The sequence below is a fragment of the Cladophialophora psammophila genome (assembly GCF_000585535.1).
Source record: "Cladophialophora psammophila CBS 110553 chromosome Unknown aczJe-supercont1.10, whole genome shotgun sequence".
NCBI lineage: Eukaryota > Fungi > Ascomycota > Eurotiomycetes > Chaetothyriales > Herpotrichiellaceae > Cladophialophora > Cladophialophora psammophila.
This window is the reverse complement of record NW_006912931.1, coordinates 572,337-589,200: the sequence shown is the minus strand read 5'-3', so window position 1 is coordinate 589,200 and position 16,864 is coordinate 572,337. Positions and strand designations below refer to the sequence as shown.

General features: G+C 52.8%; 6 protein-coding genes across 6 annotated transcripts; 4 read left to right on the top strand and 2 right to left on the bottom strand.

Moving 5' to 3' along the window:
• Positions 1-341: 341 nt before the first annotated feature.
• Positions 342-5,042, top strand: A1O5_06934 (uncharacterized protein; the record flags this gene model as incomplete). Its single annotated transcript, XM_007747524.1, has 1 exon — positions 342-5,042. One exon carries the CDS (start codon positions 342-344, stop codon positions 5,040-5,042), a length of 4,701 nt encoding a protein of 1,566 aa, XP_007745714.1.
• Positions 5,043-5,450: 408 nt separating this feature from the next.
• On the top strand, positions 5,451-7,550 carry A1O5_06933 (uncharacterized protein; the record flags this gene model as incomplete). The annotated part of the gene is made up of 1 exon (XM_007747523.1): positions 5,451-7,550. One exon carries the CDS (start codon positions 5,451-5,453, stop codon positions 7,548-7,550), a length of 2,100 nt encoding a protein of 699 aa, XP_007745713.1.
• Positions 7,551-9,200: 1,650 nt separating this feature from the next.
• A1O5_06932 (uncharacterized protein) lies at positions 9,201-9,506 on the top strand (the record flags this gene model as incomplete). Its single annotated transcript, XM_007747522.1, has 1 exon — positions 9,201-9,506. The coding sequence occupies one exon, from the start codon at positions 9,201-9,203 to the stop codon at positions 9,504-9,506; it is 306 nt and encodes a 101-aa protein (XP_007745712.1).
• A 535-nt stretch (positions 9,507-10,041) lies between these two features.
• On the top strand, positions 10,042-11,034 carry A1O5_06931 (uncharacterized protein; the record flags this gene model as incomplete). The annotated part of the gene is made up of 1 exon (XM_007747521.1): positions 10,042-11,034. The coding sequence occupies one exon, from the start codon at positions 10,042-10,044 to the stop codon at positions 11,032-11,034; it is 993 nt and encodes a 330-aa protein (XP_007745711.1).
• Positions 11,035-11,412: 378 nt separating this feature from the next.
• A1O5_06930 (uncharacterized protein) lies at positions 11,413-12,513 on the bottom strand (the record flags this gene model as incomplete). The annotated part of the gene is made up of 1 exon (XM_007747520.1): positions 11,413-12,513. The coding sequence occupies one exon, from the start codon at positions 12,511-12,513 to the stop codon at positions 11,413-11,415; it is 1,101 nt and encodes a 366-aa protein (XP_007745710.1).
• Positions 12,514-12,780: 267 nt separating this feature from the next.
• Positions 12,781-15,093, bottom strand: A1O5_06929 (uncharacterized protein; the record flags this gene model as incomplete). The annotated part of the gene is made up of 1 exon (XM_007747519.1): positions 12,781-15,093. One exon carries the CDS (start codon positions 15,091-15,093, stop codon positions 12,781-12,783), a length of 2,313 nt encoding a protein of 770 aa, XP_007745709.1.
• Between the last annotated feature and the right edge of the window lie 1,771 nt (positions 15,094-16,864).

The window sequence follows — 16,864 nt, the reverse complement described above, 5'->3', positions numbered from 1 at the left end:
AGCCTCATTCTACCGCTTCTTCGTTTGTACCTTGCTGCCCGATGAATCCACAATGGTTGACTCAATGCCTTATGCTACAAACCAAAAGACTGTCACGCTACCCGACCATAGGTTTTCCAAAATGAGTGCAATATTGTCGTCTTCAAGTATCTCACCGGCCCTCACCTCTACAGAGTTTTCTCATCCTCATGCTCGCTTAAAATTCTCCCGCAGGTGCAGACGCAGACGCAAGACGCACACCTGAAGCTATCTCAGTGTCACCGCCTCTTCGTCAAATCCCTTCTCCACCGCACAATACTTAGTTACACTGCAGCACCGCCCCTTCCACCCTCCTTGACACCATGGCATCCGAGAAACGTTTACGACGACTGTCCCAGACGAGAGCCCGACCTACCGGAGCCACCAAACGCTCCTCAAGTCTGCGGCGGGTATATAACCGTTTCTTTCATCCAGACTCACCAGTCTCCGAGTCTGAGGAAACCCCAGTCATACCCGAGTCGAGCCAACGTCCGCTGTCCGAGATTGAAGTCCTTCAGGGTGAACTGCAACAATGTCGCCAAAATCTCGAGGAAGCCAGGGAGATGGTTATGTCTCAGGACCAGGAGCTGACGACGTTGGAGAAAAATACACAGAAGATGGAAAGACGTTACAGGGAGAAAGAAGCTGCACTGCGGCGGCTGAAAGCGTCATTGGAGGAGACCATGGTGGCGGTCGTCGTGCAGCAGATTAGAGATGCCCAGAAAGCGGAACGGGAATTCGTCAAAGAAGAGTGTAATCGTGAACACCAAGCGGCTTTGGAAAGCCTACACCACAAATACAGGTCACGGGTCGCCATTCTGTCCCAACAGCTCTCGGACTCTAGCTCAGCAAATGAGCGGTTGAAGATAACCTACGAAAATGAGGTTTCTGCACTGCGCACCGAAATCGCTTCTCTAAATACCGACCTCGAAGTGGCCAAGGCCGCCATTGTCGAGACCACTGAGTCGCTAAAAACCGTTCAACTGGCCTCAACAACCGCTCTGGAAGAGACGGAGAAAGCAAATGCCACCCTGCGAGCCGAGCTCGAATCTCAGATTACTTCCCTCACGGAGGAATTGAGCACTGTCCAATCAGGGTTGCAAAATGCCGAGGTGAGCATCGAAGATCACACCAAACGATACGAGGACCTGCAAAACACCTCCTCAAGAGCACTGGAAGATGCAAATGCCAACCTGGCATCCGTTCGCGCCTCATTAGAGGCTCAACTTGAAGCACACGCCGCAGAGCTCTCGACGACCAAAGAGGCCCTCGAAACCTCGTCTAGGGACAGGGAAGCCGACAGGTCGGTACATCAGATCGTCCAAGACGAGCTCGCCGGGGCCCGCAATCAGATCGATGAGCTGACGAACCACCTGCAAGACCACTCGACGTCAAAAGCTGCCCTCGAAGAGAAAGTCGCCCAGCTCCTAACCGAGCTTGAAGCATTTGAGGCTTGCAAACAAGAACTGGAAAGCTCGCATGCTCGAGTAACAGATTTGACCACAGAACTTTCTTCATCGCAGGAAGCAAGAGAAACTACCGATGCACAGGTAGCTCAACTTTCCGCCGAACTTGAAGCTTACACCCAGCTTAAAGCAGAGCATGAAGCTCAAACACAAGAGCTCGAGACCATCCACGCGAAGGTTGCAGACTTGACAACCGAGCTTGAAGCCTTCGATGCTTGCAAGAGAGAATTGGAAGAAGCTGAATCAAAGATTGGTCATCTCAATGCCGAACTTGAAGATCATGACCAGCTCAAAGCAGACCATGAAGCATCCAAGCAAGAACTCGAGGACATTCAAGCCAAAGTTGCGGACCTTTCAACAGAGCTGGAAATCCTTGAGGGTTGCAAGAGAGATCTCGATGAGGCTGAGTCGAAGATCGGTCATTTGACCGCCACACTTGAAGATCATGAACAACTCAAGGAGGACCACGAGTCTTCCAAACAGGAATTGGAGAGCGCCCAAGCCAAAGTCGCAGAGCTGGAAAGTCAGATTGAAGGAACCAAAGAGAGCTTGGCTGCGGCCGAGTCACGGCTTGCCCAACTCGCGGAGGAACTCGAGGGGTATGCTCAGCTCAAAGAAGATCATCAGGCCGAAAAAGAACGTTCTGCGGGCCTGCTTAGCGACATCGACCGCCATCTTGCTGCTGTGACTGAGGCAGAAGGAAGGCACAAGGAAGCAGAAGCGCGTGCTATTGGGGCGGAAGAGAGACACGCCGCCGCACTCCAGGAGCGGGATCAACATGCTGCCGCTGTCACGGAAGCAGAAGAAAAATTGAAAGAATCTGAAGGGCGCGCTGCGGAGGCGGAGGAGAAACACGCAGCCACGCTCGAGGAGCTTGAACAGCATAAGGCTTCTGTGGCTGAGGCCGAAGCACGCGCTGCTGAAGCCGACGAGAAACACGCCTCTGTACTTCAGGAGCTGGAAGAGCATAGGGCCGCCGCAACCGAGGCGGAGGAGAAACAGAAAGAAGCTGAAGCTCGCGCTATTGATGCAGAAGAGAAGCATGCCACGGCCCTCCAGAACCTAGAACAGCATAGGGCTACTGCGACGGAGGCGGAAGAGAGACAGAAGGAAGCAGAAGCGCGTGCCGCTGAGGCGGAAGACATGCATAAATCTGTCCTTGCCGAGATCGAGACGTTGAAAGAAAGTCTTGCGTCAGAGACTTCGGACCATGCAGCGACGAAAGAGCACAATGAGCAGCTCACCCGAGACCTTGAAGAGGCTTCGAACTCTCATCAAACGTCGCAAGCTTCTCTAGAAGAGGCATTGGAAAATATCGCCGCCTTAAAGGAGCAGACCAAGTCGCTTGAGGCCGAGATTGCTTCCATTACCGAGTCGAAGCAGGCCGATGCAGAACAGTTTGAGGCACAACAAGCCAAGCATGCCGAAGAACTAGTAGCAGCCAAGGACGAGATCTCAAAGCTTGAGGCAGAGAAGGCGAAACTAGCTGACGACGTCGAAGCTGCCGATACGGCCAAGAAAGCGCTTGAGGAGAAAGTTGAAACCCTCGAAGCGGAGAGCTCCAAGCTTTCTACCGAGCTCGAAGAGACCAAAGCAACAGTGCAGGAGCAGGAGGAAAAGCTTGAAGCAGCAGTAAAGGCACAAGCCGATGCGCAGAAGCAGCTCGAAGAGGCGCAAGCGGAAGCTCAAAAGCAGCTTGAAGAAGCTCAAGCCAGTCAACATTCCGCAGAAGAAAAGTGTGTCGCTCTTGAAACAGAAGTGAAGTCGCTCCAGGACTCCAAGGAAGAACTAGCAAAGAAATGCGAAGAAGTGGAGGCAGGTCAGCACGCCGCAGAAGAGAAGGTTGCGGCCCTGGAAGAGCAGCTCAAGGTGCTTCAGGCCTCCAACGAAGAGTTGACAATAAAATGCGGGAAGCTCGAGGAGACAGAAGCCGCTCTGCATGCCGCAGAAGAGAAACTTGCTAGTTTTGAAGAACAGCTGAAATCGCTCCAAGACACCAATGAAGAACTGTCGGAGAAGTGTAAAAAGCTTGTCGAACTGGAGACCGAACATAACGCCGTTCAAGAGAAAGCCGCTGCCCTCGAAGCGCAGGTGGAAACAATTCAAGCATCAAACGACGAGCTGACGAACAGGCTTGAGACCACCGCAAGTGCCAAAGCGGCAGCGGAGAGTGAGGTGGAAAAGCTACAGCAAGATCATGCGTCAACCGTCGATGGACTCCAACAGGAACTCTCGTCCACCAAGGAAGCTCTCGAAAAGGCAAAAGACGAGGCAACCGCGTCTGTGGCGGAACTCGAAGCGAAATTGGCCGCTTCTGACGCTTCCCACCAGGAAGCTCAGGAATTGCTAGAAAAGGTTCGTGCAGATGCAGACCAATCTAAGACTGAAATGGATGAGAAGCTTGCTGAGGCAGAGAATGCCCTGAAAGCTGCCCAAGAGGCGCTGTCCAAAGCACAAGCTGACGCTGATGCCTTAACCAGTGATTTTGAGCAGAAACTGTCCGACGCGCAAGCTAATCAGCTTGCGGCTGAGGAGGAGGCGGCCAAGGCGAGAGAAGAACTTGAAGCCAAGCTTGCCGCAGCTTTAGCAGAACAGAAATCCGCCGAAGACGCGCTTGCAGAGATCAAGAAGGAAATCGAGACCGCTGAAGAGGCCAAAGCTTCGCTCGAGTCCAAGCTTGGAGAGGCAGAAAGCGCCACAGCAGCTGCTGAGCAGCGCGTTACGGAAACCGAGGCCGCTAAGGCCGAGTTGGAGGGAAAGGTGAAACAGGCCGAGGACGACAGAACTAATACTGAGCAAGAGCTTCAAACAGTGAGAGACAAGTTGGCGGAAATCCAGGGAGAACTTGAGGCTGTTCAACAGGAGAAGCTTAGCGTTACTGAGCAGTCAGCGAAGGATCTTGAAGCTAAAGAAGCAGACCTGAGCGCTGCCCTTGCCTCCAAGTCGGAACTCGAAGGCCAGCTCAAGGAGACGGAAGCAAACCTCGAGGCTGCCAAGAAGGCTGAGGATGAGTCCAATGGTCAGTTGAAAGAGCTCGAAATCGAGCTCGAGGCCCTCAAGGCTCAAGCAATTGACATCGGCAAGATGTCGGAAGATTTGGACGCCAGAGAGCAAGTCATCCAAGAACTGACCACGAGAAAGGATGAAGCCGAGGAGCAGCTAAAAGACAGCGAGGCTAAGCTTAATTCTTTAAAAGAAGAGATTGAGGCGCTGAAGACATTGACGGAGTCCTCGAAGGAAGAGGCAGCCAAGCACCTCGAGGGTCGAGAGCAAGAATTCAAGCAACAATCCGAGCAAGCTGCTCGGGAGCTTACAGCGCTGCAAGCCGAATTGAAGTCCAAAGAAGATGAGATCGCAGGTCTCAGGGCTTTGAAGGAGAAAATGGAAGAAGATATGGGAACTTTCTCATCCCCACCAACCTCGCCTGACCCAGAAGCGATCGAGGACAAGACATCAACCGTGGCCACTGTCAATGGTGGACGTAGTCGGAGAAGGAAGTCCAAAGCCAAGGTTGTTGATGACAGCGACGCTGCGAAAGCAGATGCGGATGACGAGTGACGATGAACTGTTTCCATCGTTTATGAGGGACGACAGACGAGGCGATGTATTTTGCAGAGCATGTTAATGGCGATGGGTGATAAGGAACGATATGACCTTGATGGGGTTGGCGTGGCTTGGGTGGGGGATTCGAGGAGTAAAAGGTGCATCGATCTATGGGTTTTGCATGGTAACCATACGGCATTGGAGCAGGCGGCCACCTCCTTGATCTCGAAGTATATACCTATGGACATGAGCACGGACGAACGGAGTAGCCTTTTCATCATGCTGGAATGATGACCTATGATCCGCCGGACAATGCTCGGCGGCCAAATGCTCCGCCGAAAGGCGCATCTCCAAAAATGACATCAGGAAAATCTCCCTCCGCATTATTTGTCAATGTCTCGATTTGCCGTCAAGCCTGTCAAGATGACGATGCCCGACACGACCAGGATTTCAAATTATTCAAATTATATCGCTCTCCCGACCCTCGTCAATATCTTCGCCCTCGCCATCTTCGCTACCGCCTTCTGCATGCTCCTCCGACGCATTTCTCGTCTGTCTCATCCAAAAGCGCCCCGACCATATCATAACCCCGCTCCCGTTACGCGGATGAGACTCGCCCAGATGTCCTCCCATATTACAAATGGCCATACCACTGGCTCATACACCAACGGCGAGTCTGATGCCACGGCTGCGCTGGCAGATATACCCAAATCAAACACTTTCACCTCGAAACTCCCTCCAGACCCGCAATATCCCACGCCGATCGACTCTCACAAAGCCCCTCGACAGAAACTGGGTCCTCGTATGGTGCGAGGGGCGCTATACACGTTTGTCAGACCTGAGCCGACCGAAGATCCCGAACTCCTGGCAGTCAGCAAAGCCGCACTTCGCGATATTGGTCTCGTCGAAAGCGAAGCATCATCTGAAGCATTCAAACAGGTCGTCGCAGGCAATAAGTTTTATTGGGATGAAGAGAAGGGCGGTGTATATCCCTGGGCGCAGTGCTACGGCGGCTTCCAGTTCGGCTCTTGGGCGGGGCAACTAGGTGATGGCCGGGCTATTTCCCTATTTGAGACAACAAATCCAAAGACCCAGGTCCGCTATGAGCTACAACTGAAGGGTGCAGGCAAAACACCCTACTCGCGCTTTGCCGACGGCAAGGCCGTTTTGAGATCGAGTATCAGAGAGTTTGTTGTGTCGGAATATCTCAATGCGATTGGCATACCTACCACTAGAGCTCTATCATTGACGTTGTGTCCCAAGTCCGAGGTCGTCAGAGAACGTCTTGAACCTGGCGCGATTGTCTGCCGCTTTGCTCAAACGTGGCTGAGACTAGGCACATTTGATCTCATGCGATCAAGAGGTGACCGGGATTTGATCCGCAAGACTGCGACCTACATTGCTGAAGATGTCTTTGGCGGGTGGGACAAGCTGCCAGCTGCCTTGCCAGCTGACACTGCGGACTCTTATCTCAATCCGGCAAGAGGCGTTCCCAAAGACGAACTCCAAGGCAAAGAAGGCGCCGAAGAGAATCGTTTTACCAGAGTTTATCGCGAAATCGTACGAAGAAATGCCAGGCTTGTGGGCATGATGCAGGCATATGGATTCATGAATGGGGTGCTGAATACTGACAACACTTCAATTTATGGTCTATCGCTCGATTATGGGCCATTTGCCTTTATGGACAACTTTGATCCTGCTTACACACCCAACCATGATGACCATATGCTGAGATACAGCTACCGCGCACAACCGAGCATTTTCTGGTGGAACCTTGTTCGTCTCGGCGAAGCCCTCGGTGAATTGATTGGCGCTGGGGATAAAGTTGACGACGAAACATTTATTGAAAAGGGTGTGCATGAAGATTTCGCACCCATCCTAATCAAGCGCGCCGAGACCATAATTGACCAGATCTCGGACGAGTATAAGGCGGTCTTCCTGAGCGAGTATCGCCGTCTGATGACGGTGCGACTAGGTTTGAAAACTCAAAAGGAGAGTGATTTTGAGAAGCTGTTCTCAGAACTGCTCGATACAATGGAAGCATTGGAACTTGACTTCAACCACTTTTTCCGCCGCCTGTCCTCGGTGAAAATGGACGACGTCAGCACGAAAGAAAAACGCGAAAGGACGGCCGAGAGATTCTTTCACCGAGAGGGCGTCACTGGTCTAAATGAATCAGTCGAATCTGGGCGCGAAAAGGTCGGACGATGGCTCGACTCCTGGCGCGAGCGAGTGGTTGAGGATTGGGATATCACTGACGAGCCTACGGCTTCCGCAGCAGATGATCAGCGAGAGAAGCTCATGAAGAGCGTCAATCCCAACTTCGTGCCTAGAGGGTGGTTGCTGGATGACATTATCGATCGAGTGCAGAACAAGAAAGAAAGGGATATCCTGAAGGGAGTTATGGAAATGACACTGGCTCCGTTCGAGGATGGGTGGAGCTGGAATGAGGAGATCGAGAAGAAATATTGTGGTGATGTGCCTCGATTTCAGAGGGCCATCCAGTGTAGTTGTTCGTCATAAACTAGACATGATACCTCAGGCAAGGCTTCCCTTGTTGAAGGTCGGGGTATCTCGGTATATCGTATCCGCTGGTCATGTAGGCGCCAAGATATATCAAGACGGTAAGGATAAACATTAATGCCATTATAACTTCCGAGGGTTTCTCTTGCTAATCATCATACGTAGTATAACCATGAGTGGCATCGTTATTCTAGCAATACCGAGTACTATACACCCGTAAAAACTGTACGCATTAACAGATGACTAATTTGGTGAAGCACTAAACCTCAATTCAGCAAAGTAGGATGCATCATTTAGACTCGCGACTCGCCAGCTGGATGAAACTATAGTCAACTGGACGATCCTCTCGCACGACAACAGTAAGGCTACCGGCTTCGATGTAGCTGGCTGGAGGCAAGCGAAGCAATGAAACTAATCTATCAGCCACCGACTTCAGTGTCGAGTGTGGCCTAGTGTTTCGCCGTGAAGGTGAGAAGACTAGATGAACGAAGTCTGGACCAAATCACAAGATCAGGAGTATCACGTTGCCTATATACATCCTCGTGTAAGGCTTTCCTTGGACAAGGATGAAATGTAGGTGTCCGAAGCTTGTGCGAAGGAGCTTCGAGAACTTCAGCTACTACCATCGTTTTCTTCACTGCAGAAATTCTACAAGCGGTTCGGCCACGTCTCTGTGACGTCTGTGCTGCTCAGCGAACACTAAAAGACGACCAAGTTCGCCATCGCTCTAGATCGTCAGAATAACAGAAAGCAGCAAGATACGATCCGATGGGCGGTGGGAGCCAAGGTCAACGCCCCTTGTGCTGCTATTAGTGCTCAATATGCCCGAGAGAAAGGCACGGACGACAAATCTGCAGAGAAGGGCCATGTCAACTCGTCCTATCTGGCACTTCGCGCTACCGGAGGCGATACTCTAATTGGTTCCGACATTCCAAAATAGGCGTCAACGATTGCTGCGTCGAAGAACTGGCGTGTCGTCAAGAACGAGATCGCGGTGCCCATTCTGCAGTGGAACAGCCCTGTAGAGGCAAGCCGTGCTTGTGGGTGGGTATCGAACCCCTTTATTGGGATCATTCGGGATGAATACTCACCATGAAATCAGCCGCTACAGTAGACTCGGAGAAGGCTGTGTTTAGCGTTCTAGACGCAGCTCGGGGCGGCAAGGGTCCGGACTGAGTAAGTGAAGTTATCGTGACGTCTGAAATCTCATTACGTACGCTCGGTCACAGCTGCTGGCAAATCGACCGGTGTTTCTGTGCACTGAGCTCAGCAATAAAAATATCGACGTGTATATGGTCCGTGGGGATACAAAGCAGTGGCCTATAAAACCAGGTGCGGATGCACATTATATTCAGGTTCTCTTTCAGACCTGCTGGGGTTACAGATCTGTGGTATCCGAACCAAATCCCACCTCATGTATTCAAGTCCGGGGATAAAGCTGATCTTTGTTGTCACTCTCTTGGCCTTGGTCCCTATGTCAACCTGGACAAGCCTCCATCACACACCGGCGCCGCTGTCTCAGGCAAAACTTACGGGAGCGCCTTACTGCGTGAATCAGACATCGCCGGCATCTGGGTCCATTTGCCAGTGCCGGAACAGGCACTCGCAGCCGTGGATCAACGTTTCATAGCCGACTGCGACGCCAACAATATGAGCGTCAAGGACGTAGCCGCATTCGAGAAGATGGGCATCATATCCACGAGCGAGCTCACTCCTGGTCCGAGCGTGGTTGAAACTTGGTCTGACAACCGGATAGGAACTCCACTTTGCACCGAGCAACGCACGATAGTGGAGGGCAAGAAATACCTAGTGGACGATAAGGAGCTACAAGACTTACCGGCGCCGAAGAATACACCCCTTCAATGGCGCGAGTGCCGCGAAGAACTACTTCGGAATGCTAGATATCCAGAGCGCTACGATGAGGGCCCAACCGTATTTCACGTCGTGTTTGAATAGTTCCACAACTGATCACAGGTTTTCCAGTCCACTCCCCAGACGGTTGTCCCCGGATGAGTGAGCAAGAGTGAGGTAGCATTGGTGATGGTGATATTATTCTTCCTTACATAAGTGAGCAGGGCCAACCAATAGTTAGGCTGCAGTAGAAGTGATCATAGGGCGGACCGACAAAACGCGCACAGAAACATGGTGAGAGGGAAAATGGAGCGTTCGTTGTGAACGGGTTCGTGCATGTACACTTTAGAACATACCACAGATATCGATGAATCAATGGATATGTATGTCCCCGGTAGCGAAATTCAAGAAAAGAAATAATAATAAAGAATTTCCGGTGAGATGACTGGAGGATGGTGAGTGCCAGAGTATCTATTTCCAAGAGAGATATATATATTCATACATATACCTACCTCTTCTCCTGAAAGACATTCACCATCTTTCTTCCCTACATCCGTCTCCCTCTTTCGTAGTAGACCTGTACATGTACATGATACATGCTAATTTATACATAATTCACCCAGGATTTTCGAACTCCACCATGACGGGTCAGAGCCGAGAAAATACACAAAGACAGGTGCACCTCGTCAACGTCTTCACGTCGGATGTGGATGGATGCGGAGGGAACCTCGCGCCCATCGTTCTTCACGCCGAGGGCCTGACGGACGAGGACATGCAAGGCGTTGCGCGCAAGCACGAGCGCGAGAGCTCGTTCGTGCTGCCGCCGGAGCGGCGGGAAAATGGACCCGACGACGATGATGGCGATGTGGATTTCCTCCTGCGATTCTTTGTGCCCGAGCACGAGATGGAAATGTGCGGACACGCCACCGTCGGCACGGCCTGGGTCATGCACGAGCTGGGCATTGTCGGGCCGGACAGGACGCGGATCACGTTCATGACCAAGTCCGGGCGGGTGCGCACGCGACGTGTGGAGAGAAAAGGAGAAGACGGGCAGGGAAGAACGACGCAGGTGTTCGTGTCTCAGCCGGCAGGCACGGTCGTGGACATCGCGGACCAGACGACGGTCGCAGAGATTCTCTCCGTGCTGGGCATCTCCGAATCCCAACTGCAGACTACGCCGCGGGCGATCCAGAACGCATGCACCAGCCGGGTCAAGACGGCGATTGCGCTGCGCAATGCAGCCGTCGTGAATGTCCTAAAGCCTGATTTCTCGCGCGTCCGGGGTCTTTGTGAGAGGTTGGGGTCTACGGGCCTGTACCCGTATGCGATTGTGCAAGGGGAAAACAGCGCCGCTGCCGCCGCTGGCGGAGACGGGGCCGGCCAATACCCTGCCCTGGAGGTCGAGGCGCGCCAGTTTCCCAAGGCCTCAGGGTATCCCGAGGACGCGGCGACGGGGATCGCGGCCGCGGCGTTGGCATATGCGCTTGCGGACAACGGGGTGCTGCGCGTGGGACAAGAGGCCGTGGTACACCAGGGCAGAGCGATGGGGTACCAGTCTCGGATCAACGTGCTGCTGAAGGAGGATGGATGTTGGGTAGGCGGAACGTGCGCGTGGGGCGGTCGGTCTGGTTGATGTGTGCTGATAACCCCCTAGGAGAAGAGGATGGGCCGCCCCGTGGGCTGTTGTCTTGGATCGGGCTTCTTCTCTTCTCATCTGGTATTCAGCGGGAGTATACTTGTGGCTTGATTCCTGGCAGCATTTGCAGCTTTGTTTGCGTCTCTTGCGCTGAGCTTCAGCCCTGTCTCCCGTGACAGATTTCATGCTGTTCCAGTCGGAGCATACTGGGACGCAGAAGACGAAAGTGTGTTGACGAGAAATACCTTGTTTACGGAAAGGCACTTGCCATACACACCGCGAAATATGAGGCACGAGGCATCTTTTCACACGCCTCGCACTAGCCGAGCAGCGAAATCAGCCAGACCCATACAACTATTAATTCGAAGTGCCCGTCTAATAGCGTAGTCTTTCCGTCCGCCAGTCTATCCCAGCCTCCGTCTCATTTTCTGCCAGGGGCGTGAGCGCCCTCAATATATCCACCTCGAGCGCGTTCCACTGATCGTCGAGGACCTTGTACTGGCCCGAAAAGTGGTGAATGTTGGTGCTCAGGGTGCCGTAGAGATTCGCCCCGACGTTCTCGATCTGCTTCACCTTGGGGTACTTCTTCAAGACTGGAATGAGTGGGTGGTCCAACCTGCCCTGTTCAAGCTGCTTCTGCGCCTCTTTCAAGGCGGTTTGGAAGAAGGCGGTCCACGCCGCCGTTGCGCTCGTCGCTGCTTTCGCATCACGCGCGGGCAGCGCCTCCAAAAGATGTCGAAAAGCCAGGTTTGTGATTATCCGCTGCTGGGAACGGTTCGCGTTCCGGAGGTCCTCGATTTCCTTTCGGAGCTCGGCTTCACGGGCTGCTGAGTCGTTTGAGAACAAATGTTTTCTGAGCGAGTATATATCTGCAGAAGGGTTTCGTGTGACGGCAGGGCACCCAGCCTCAAGACAAAACTCTGCCACCTTGGCCGAGAATAACTGGTAAATCGACTGTTTGCCAAAATCGGAGTAGCTCTGCAGCAGCTGATACCATAACGCACTGAGATTACCGGGTGAGACTGGGCCGTCACGCAGCAAAGAGATGATTTCATCCCGCGGACTGGCGGGTCTCTCAACTGTCGTACTGGGAGGCATTCGTCGCCTAAAACCTTGGAGCCATGTCTTGAAAACCGAGGTAATCAGCCAGTTCGACAGAATTACATCCAGCCGGAGAAGCATCCGCGTGCATAGATTTGGCAACACGGCCAACGCGCGGCCCGCTGGAGCGAGATCCCCGTTCTCGACCGTGAAGCCGACTAGCCAAGGAGCCACTCGCAACAGGCTTTCGTAGCATTCTGGTTCCCAGTACTCCCACGCGAGGGCGCCCAATTCGTTTATGCACGCCTGGGCGTCCGATTGCAGATGTGCGTCGCGGTGCGTCTCGAGGTATTTGCGGAGATCAACGGGGGTCGTGTCGAACTGTAGCTGGGTCCAGTCTGTCGACGGCGTGGTTGATGAGGCGCTCTCACCCATGATAGCGTAGACTGAACCACGCTGCGTCTTGAGGCTCGCTGCAAGCCCTCGGGTCGAGAGCGAGATATATTCTGCGTAGGTATATATATCTATGTATAACTCCCGTATAGCTACTTTCCAAGATTTCTTTACAGGCCAAGTAAGTTTGAAAAAAGGGGGAAAGTAGATGTAACAAGGAGGCAGCCGGTTGAATGTCGGACCGGTTCTTTCCGCCGAGCCGGTTCTGGCTTCCTCCATGCCGCTTCTAATACTCCGGACGAACCTCATTTATGTCCTTACATAGCTCGACGACGTCTCTGTTTGAACCTCGATGCGCCCATTCGCCCCAAAGCCAACCCATTTCCTTGCATCTCCCAGACGCTTCATTTCCTCTCCCACCCTTCTATCTCTATTTTCCCCCACCTGGCTATCGATCCACGCACTCAATGAGTCGCTTCGAAGTTGACTTACGCTCGCCCAGCCTCCCCCAATCACACCTTGTCCTTGGCTTGCGAAAAGGATAATCACGCAATCCACGAGAGCCAGATGGACTATCAGAAGCACCATTACACTTGCGAATGCCTTCCACGTCACAGGTCTCAATGCCACCACGAAACTACTTAAGTGAATCTCTTCCCTCGAATCGAATTTCAGGGCGAGGTCGTAGTATGCCATCGAGAACAAATTGGTGAACACGCTTTGCAGTGCCAAGGCAGGATGTCCCGTGGCATCGAGTGTCGTACTCACCAAGCTCAGATAATGCGGGTGCAGTGAGGATCGTCCGCTGGATGTGTCACGCCCCGTGGCGGGGTTAGAAGAGGAGTTTCCGAAAGTGGGCTGGCAGTCCAGGCAGAATGTGAGTGCGGTATGCTTCCATCCTAGGTTTGAATTCAACAGGATGGCCTGCCCGGTGCGCGATTCCAACCTCATATTGGCACTCGAGACCCAGACGTCACGCCTTACACTTGAGCTTGAAGAATCCGGCTCTGGTGGTGCGAGGCTGAGAATCCCTCGCTCTGCGAGCGTATCATTGATCTTGGACGACGGACCAGTGTTGTTGAGCCCGACAGTCCCCATTTGGAGACGAATTCCTTCTGTACTAAATGTGCGATTGTCATAGTCCCATTCGATACTCGGCTCCGTGCGATTGCGCCAACTACTGGCGCTGATATGACGGTCGGCCACGTTGAAAGCGCTGTAGCAGAGAGAAAGCGAGAAGGTCACCAGTGGGTCGTTCGTGGGGATGTCAAGCCATTCGCCCCTGCTCACGTAGTCTGCTTCAGATGCCAACCTCAGATTCGAGACAGTCGGTCCGCCATCATCGTCTTCGAAGATCTTCTGTCGCTTACAGTAATTAAGCCAGCGACCCCAAGTGCCGGTCGTGTTGATGAGGAGATAGGCTTGACCTACACCATACAGCATGTAAGTGTTCATTCCATACCGTGTACCACTGTTCGGATCAAGGACCTCATCGATGCTATCCATGGCTGAAACAATGCCGGCTGTTTGAGTTACGGGACAGGCCATTAACGACCACTCTGAGCGCCGCTGTGCATTTGGAACTGCTGTACTGCAACTGAAGTTCTTTGCTCCCTTGTCGTTTTCATGGTAGCGGAAGCGCGGGACTGAGCTTAGATCGATGGAAATGTCCCCGCTGATCCTTGGACCGGCGCATTCGTCGATATTGCCCATGTCAAGGGATGCGTGTTTGACTACAGGGCGTCCACAGACCACACGAGAGTCCAGAACAGTGGCTTTACCGTCGTAACTCTGAAGCGTCTCCCGCGAGCTCTTCTGCAATATCGGCATGAACGCCCGCATTACAGTCCCCGTATCGTGAACACCATCAATCGCTTCACGGACCTCCCCAACTTCCGAGTATTCGGCAAAAGCGGGATACTGGGCTGGCGGCAGGAGCATGTACCCTTCTCCGGACCAGGTTGCTTGAGAAGAGATACCAGCATCCCAGTTCAGAGTGGATGGAATTGACGTGTTCTGCACCAAGCCTGCTATCGGGCTGATTTGCAAGTCGGATAACAGAATTGTTGAGGTGAATTGCACAACGGTGGTCGTTAACAGGAGAAACACTGCTAACAACCCGACGATCACAGCCTTCCTCCTCTTGCAGGAATCAAAAAGATCCACGACAAGCTGGTGTGGTCCATTGTTCTGATACTGCAAAAGAGCCATTGACACAGAGTTCGGCAGCGTAACATGAGATCTTTGCAATGCTAGATTTGCGAGCATAGAGGTGCATAGTGCCGCCTGCGCGAACACGGCAAATCGAATGACAAGAGCTGTCAACGCTATGGCCTGAGCGATGCGTCCTTCGGCCACGATCCGTCGCCAAAAATTATTATGGTCGTCTGCCTTCCACAAGAACCATAAGAACGCAATTGCACCGGCGATGAGAAGGGTGCCGAGTGACAACACCCCGAACCCGTAGCGACCGATGTCGAGGACCTTTCCCGGTTCCTGGCGGCGTGGAATAACTGTTTCTGGTCTGTCTGGCGAGGCTCCGGTCCACAAAGGGTCTCCCGAAGAGTGTAATGATGGAGTTGAAAGCTCAAAGATATCGGACGGGCCATTTTTGGCCGCCATTCCGGCCCTCAATGCAATGGCGAGAAAGAGATGTCAGAAGAATAAAAGGTATCAGACATGAAAGCCCTGCTTCGACGATCACAACATCATTTTCTTCCGAGGACCCCCATTAAAGACAAGAAAAGAGCACAGATCTAGACTGCCTTGGCTAAGCCGTGGCACTTAGAGTGGAGGACTCACCCTGGAGCTGACTATTGCAGCATTTCTGGGCGTCGGTGGGGGATGCAGTGGGTGGGCTAACTCATCCCGCTTCCAAGATGTCTTAAGACCAACAGGTATCCGCTGCCTTTTCCGACGTACTCACCTCCACTTCCTCCAATAACGCTTCAGGTGGTTGCATCTCTTGCTTGTGCCATGAACATGAAGCTTTGGCCCTCATCAAATATGCCCATGCACTTAGGTTCGCATTCCGCCACGCCTGCCAACCACACCGGCTCAAGAATATACATTGTAACTAAAGGTTAATTCACGTTGAGCCAAGATGCATTTCGCTTAATTTATTGTTGGACTCCCAATGGGATGATTTCGGCCCACTGGGAGAGCTCAGCTGCCCAGCCTCGTCCAGTTTTCGACCAATTAACCACTCCGATCGCTCTTGTCCCAGGCAAACATCCTGATACTGGGTTCCTTGGCTCGATGAATGTCCACAAGCCGATGTGTGCATGAGGCGGGTCGACGACTTCATGGTGCTTCTTTGGGATCTGGGGTTTCCAGATAGGCATGTTTGTTCTAGGTCCCTTATTAAAACATCCCATGTTTCTACCACAAGTCAGATACTCTATCTTTCCTTAAGCACGCGATGGCGGTCGGCATTTGTTGTACACCACGCGGACCACAGTTGGTGAATATATATGCACTCGTTCTGATAACGATATCACAGTTCGCGTGCGCTGGAGTGGGACTCCCTCCATATGATACAGACTGGGTTCCTAAAGCTGTTCTTCAACCGCGGGCAACAACGACTTTCCCACCAGCACCAAAGGATACTTGTGGCTTTCTTTCGGGAGATTTTGGTATGTTCGAGGGAGCTCCTTTCCATCAATATCCCCTATAGCGTGCGTTTTGGATGCAACCCGTTGTCCGACGCGGTCCTGACCTAGGCACGGGTAGATATGCCACTTACTTGCCAGAGTTCACGCACCTGTGCACGGTTCGGGTCCTTTATTGGATGCTGCCTGCCATACCAGTGCACCAACATCGCGACAACATGTCGTGACCATTCCAGTTCTCAATCCTGCGACACTAAGCTATCATCCTGTGTGGTAACCGAAGATCCACCCAATACATTGGACTGGTGAGGCTCTAGCTATCATGCGACCTGGCTCAGCAGTTGTGCTCGACTAATCTAAATATGCATTTTACAGCCAGAGCAGAGCACCATACTGTGGACAGCTCCTCCTGGAAGGCGGATCGACAGCGTGGATATGCACCACCAAGGAGAACTATATAATGACTGTGCTCCGGGCCAGCATCCGCATTGAATTGGGTGATTGGCCTGCAGAAGTAACCGCTTCTGCCATTGCCTCGCACTCCTCAGGATTGACAACGAGCTCTACTACAACCGCGGCGCATTTTACTCCAAGCTTGCCTACAAGGGCCCCTTCCCCGGCGTCAGCTAGCATTGTTCCGGCTGTGTTTGGCGGCCTGGCTATCGGCGGCATCACAACGATGGCCGCTGTGACCATCGCCAGTATCTTCTTCATCCGCTGCAAGCGCCGCACACAGTATGAATGCGTCTCTCAATAATCCGATCCTCCACGCTTAACCACGA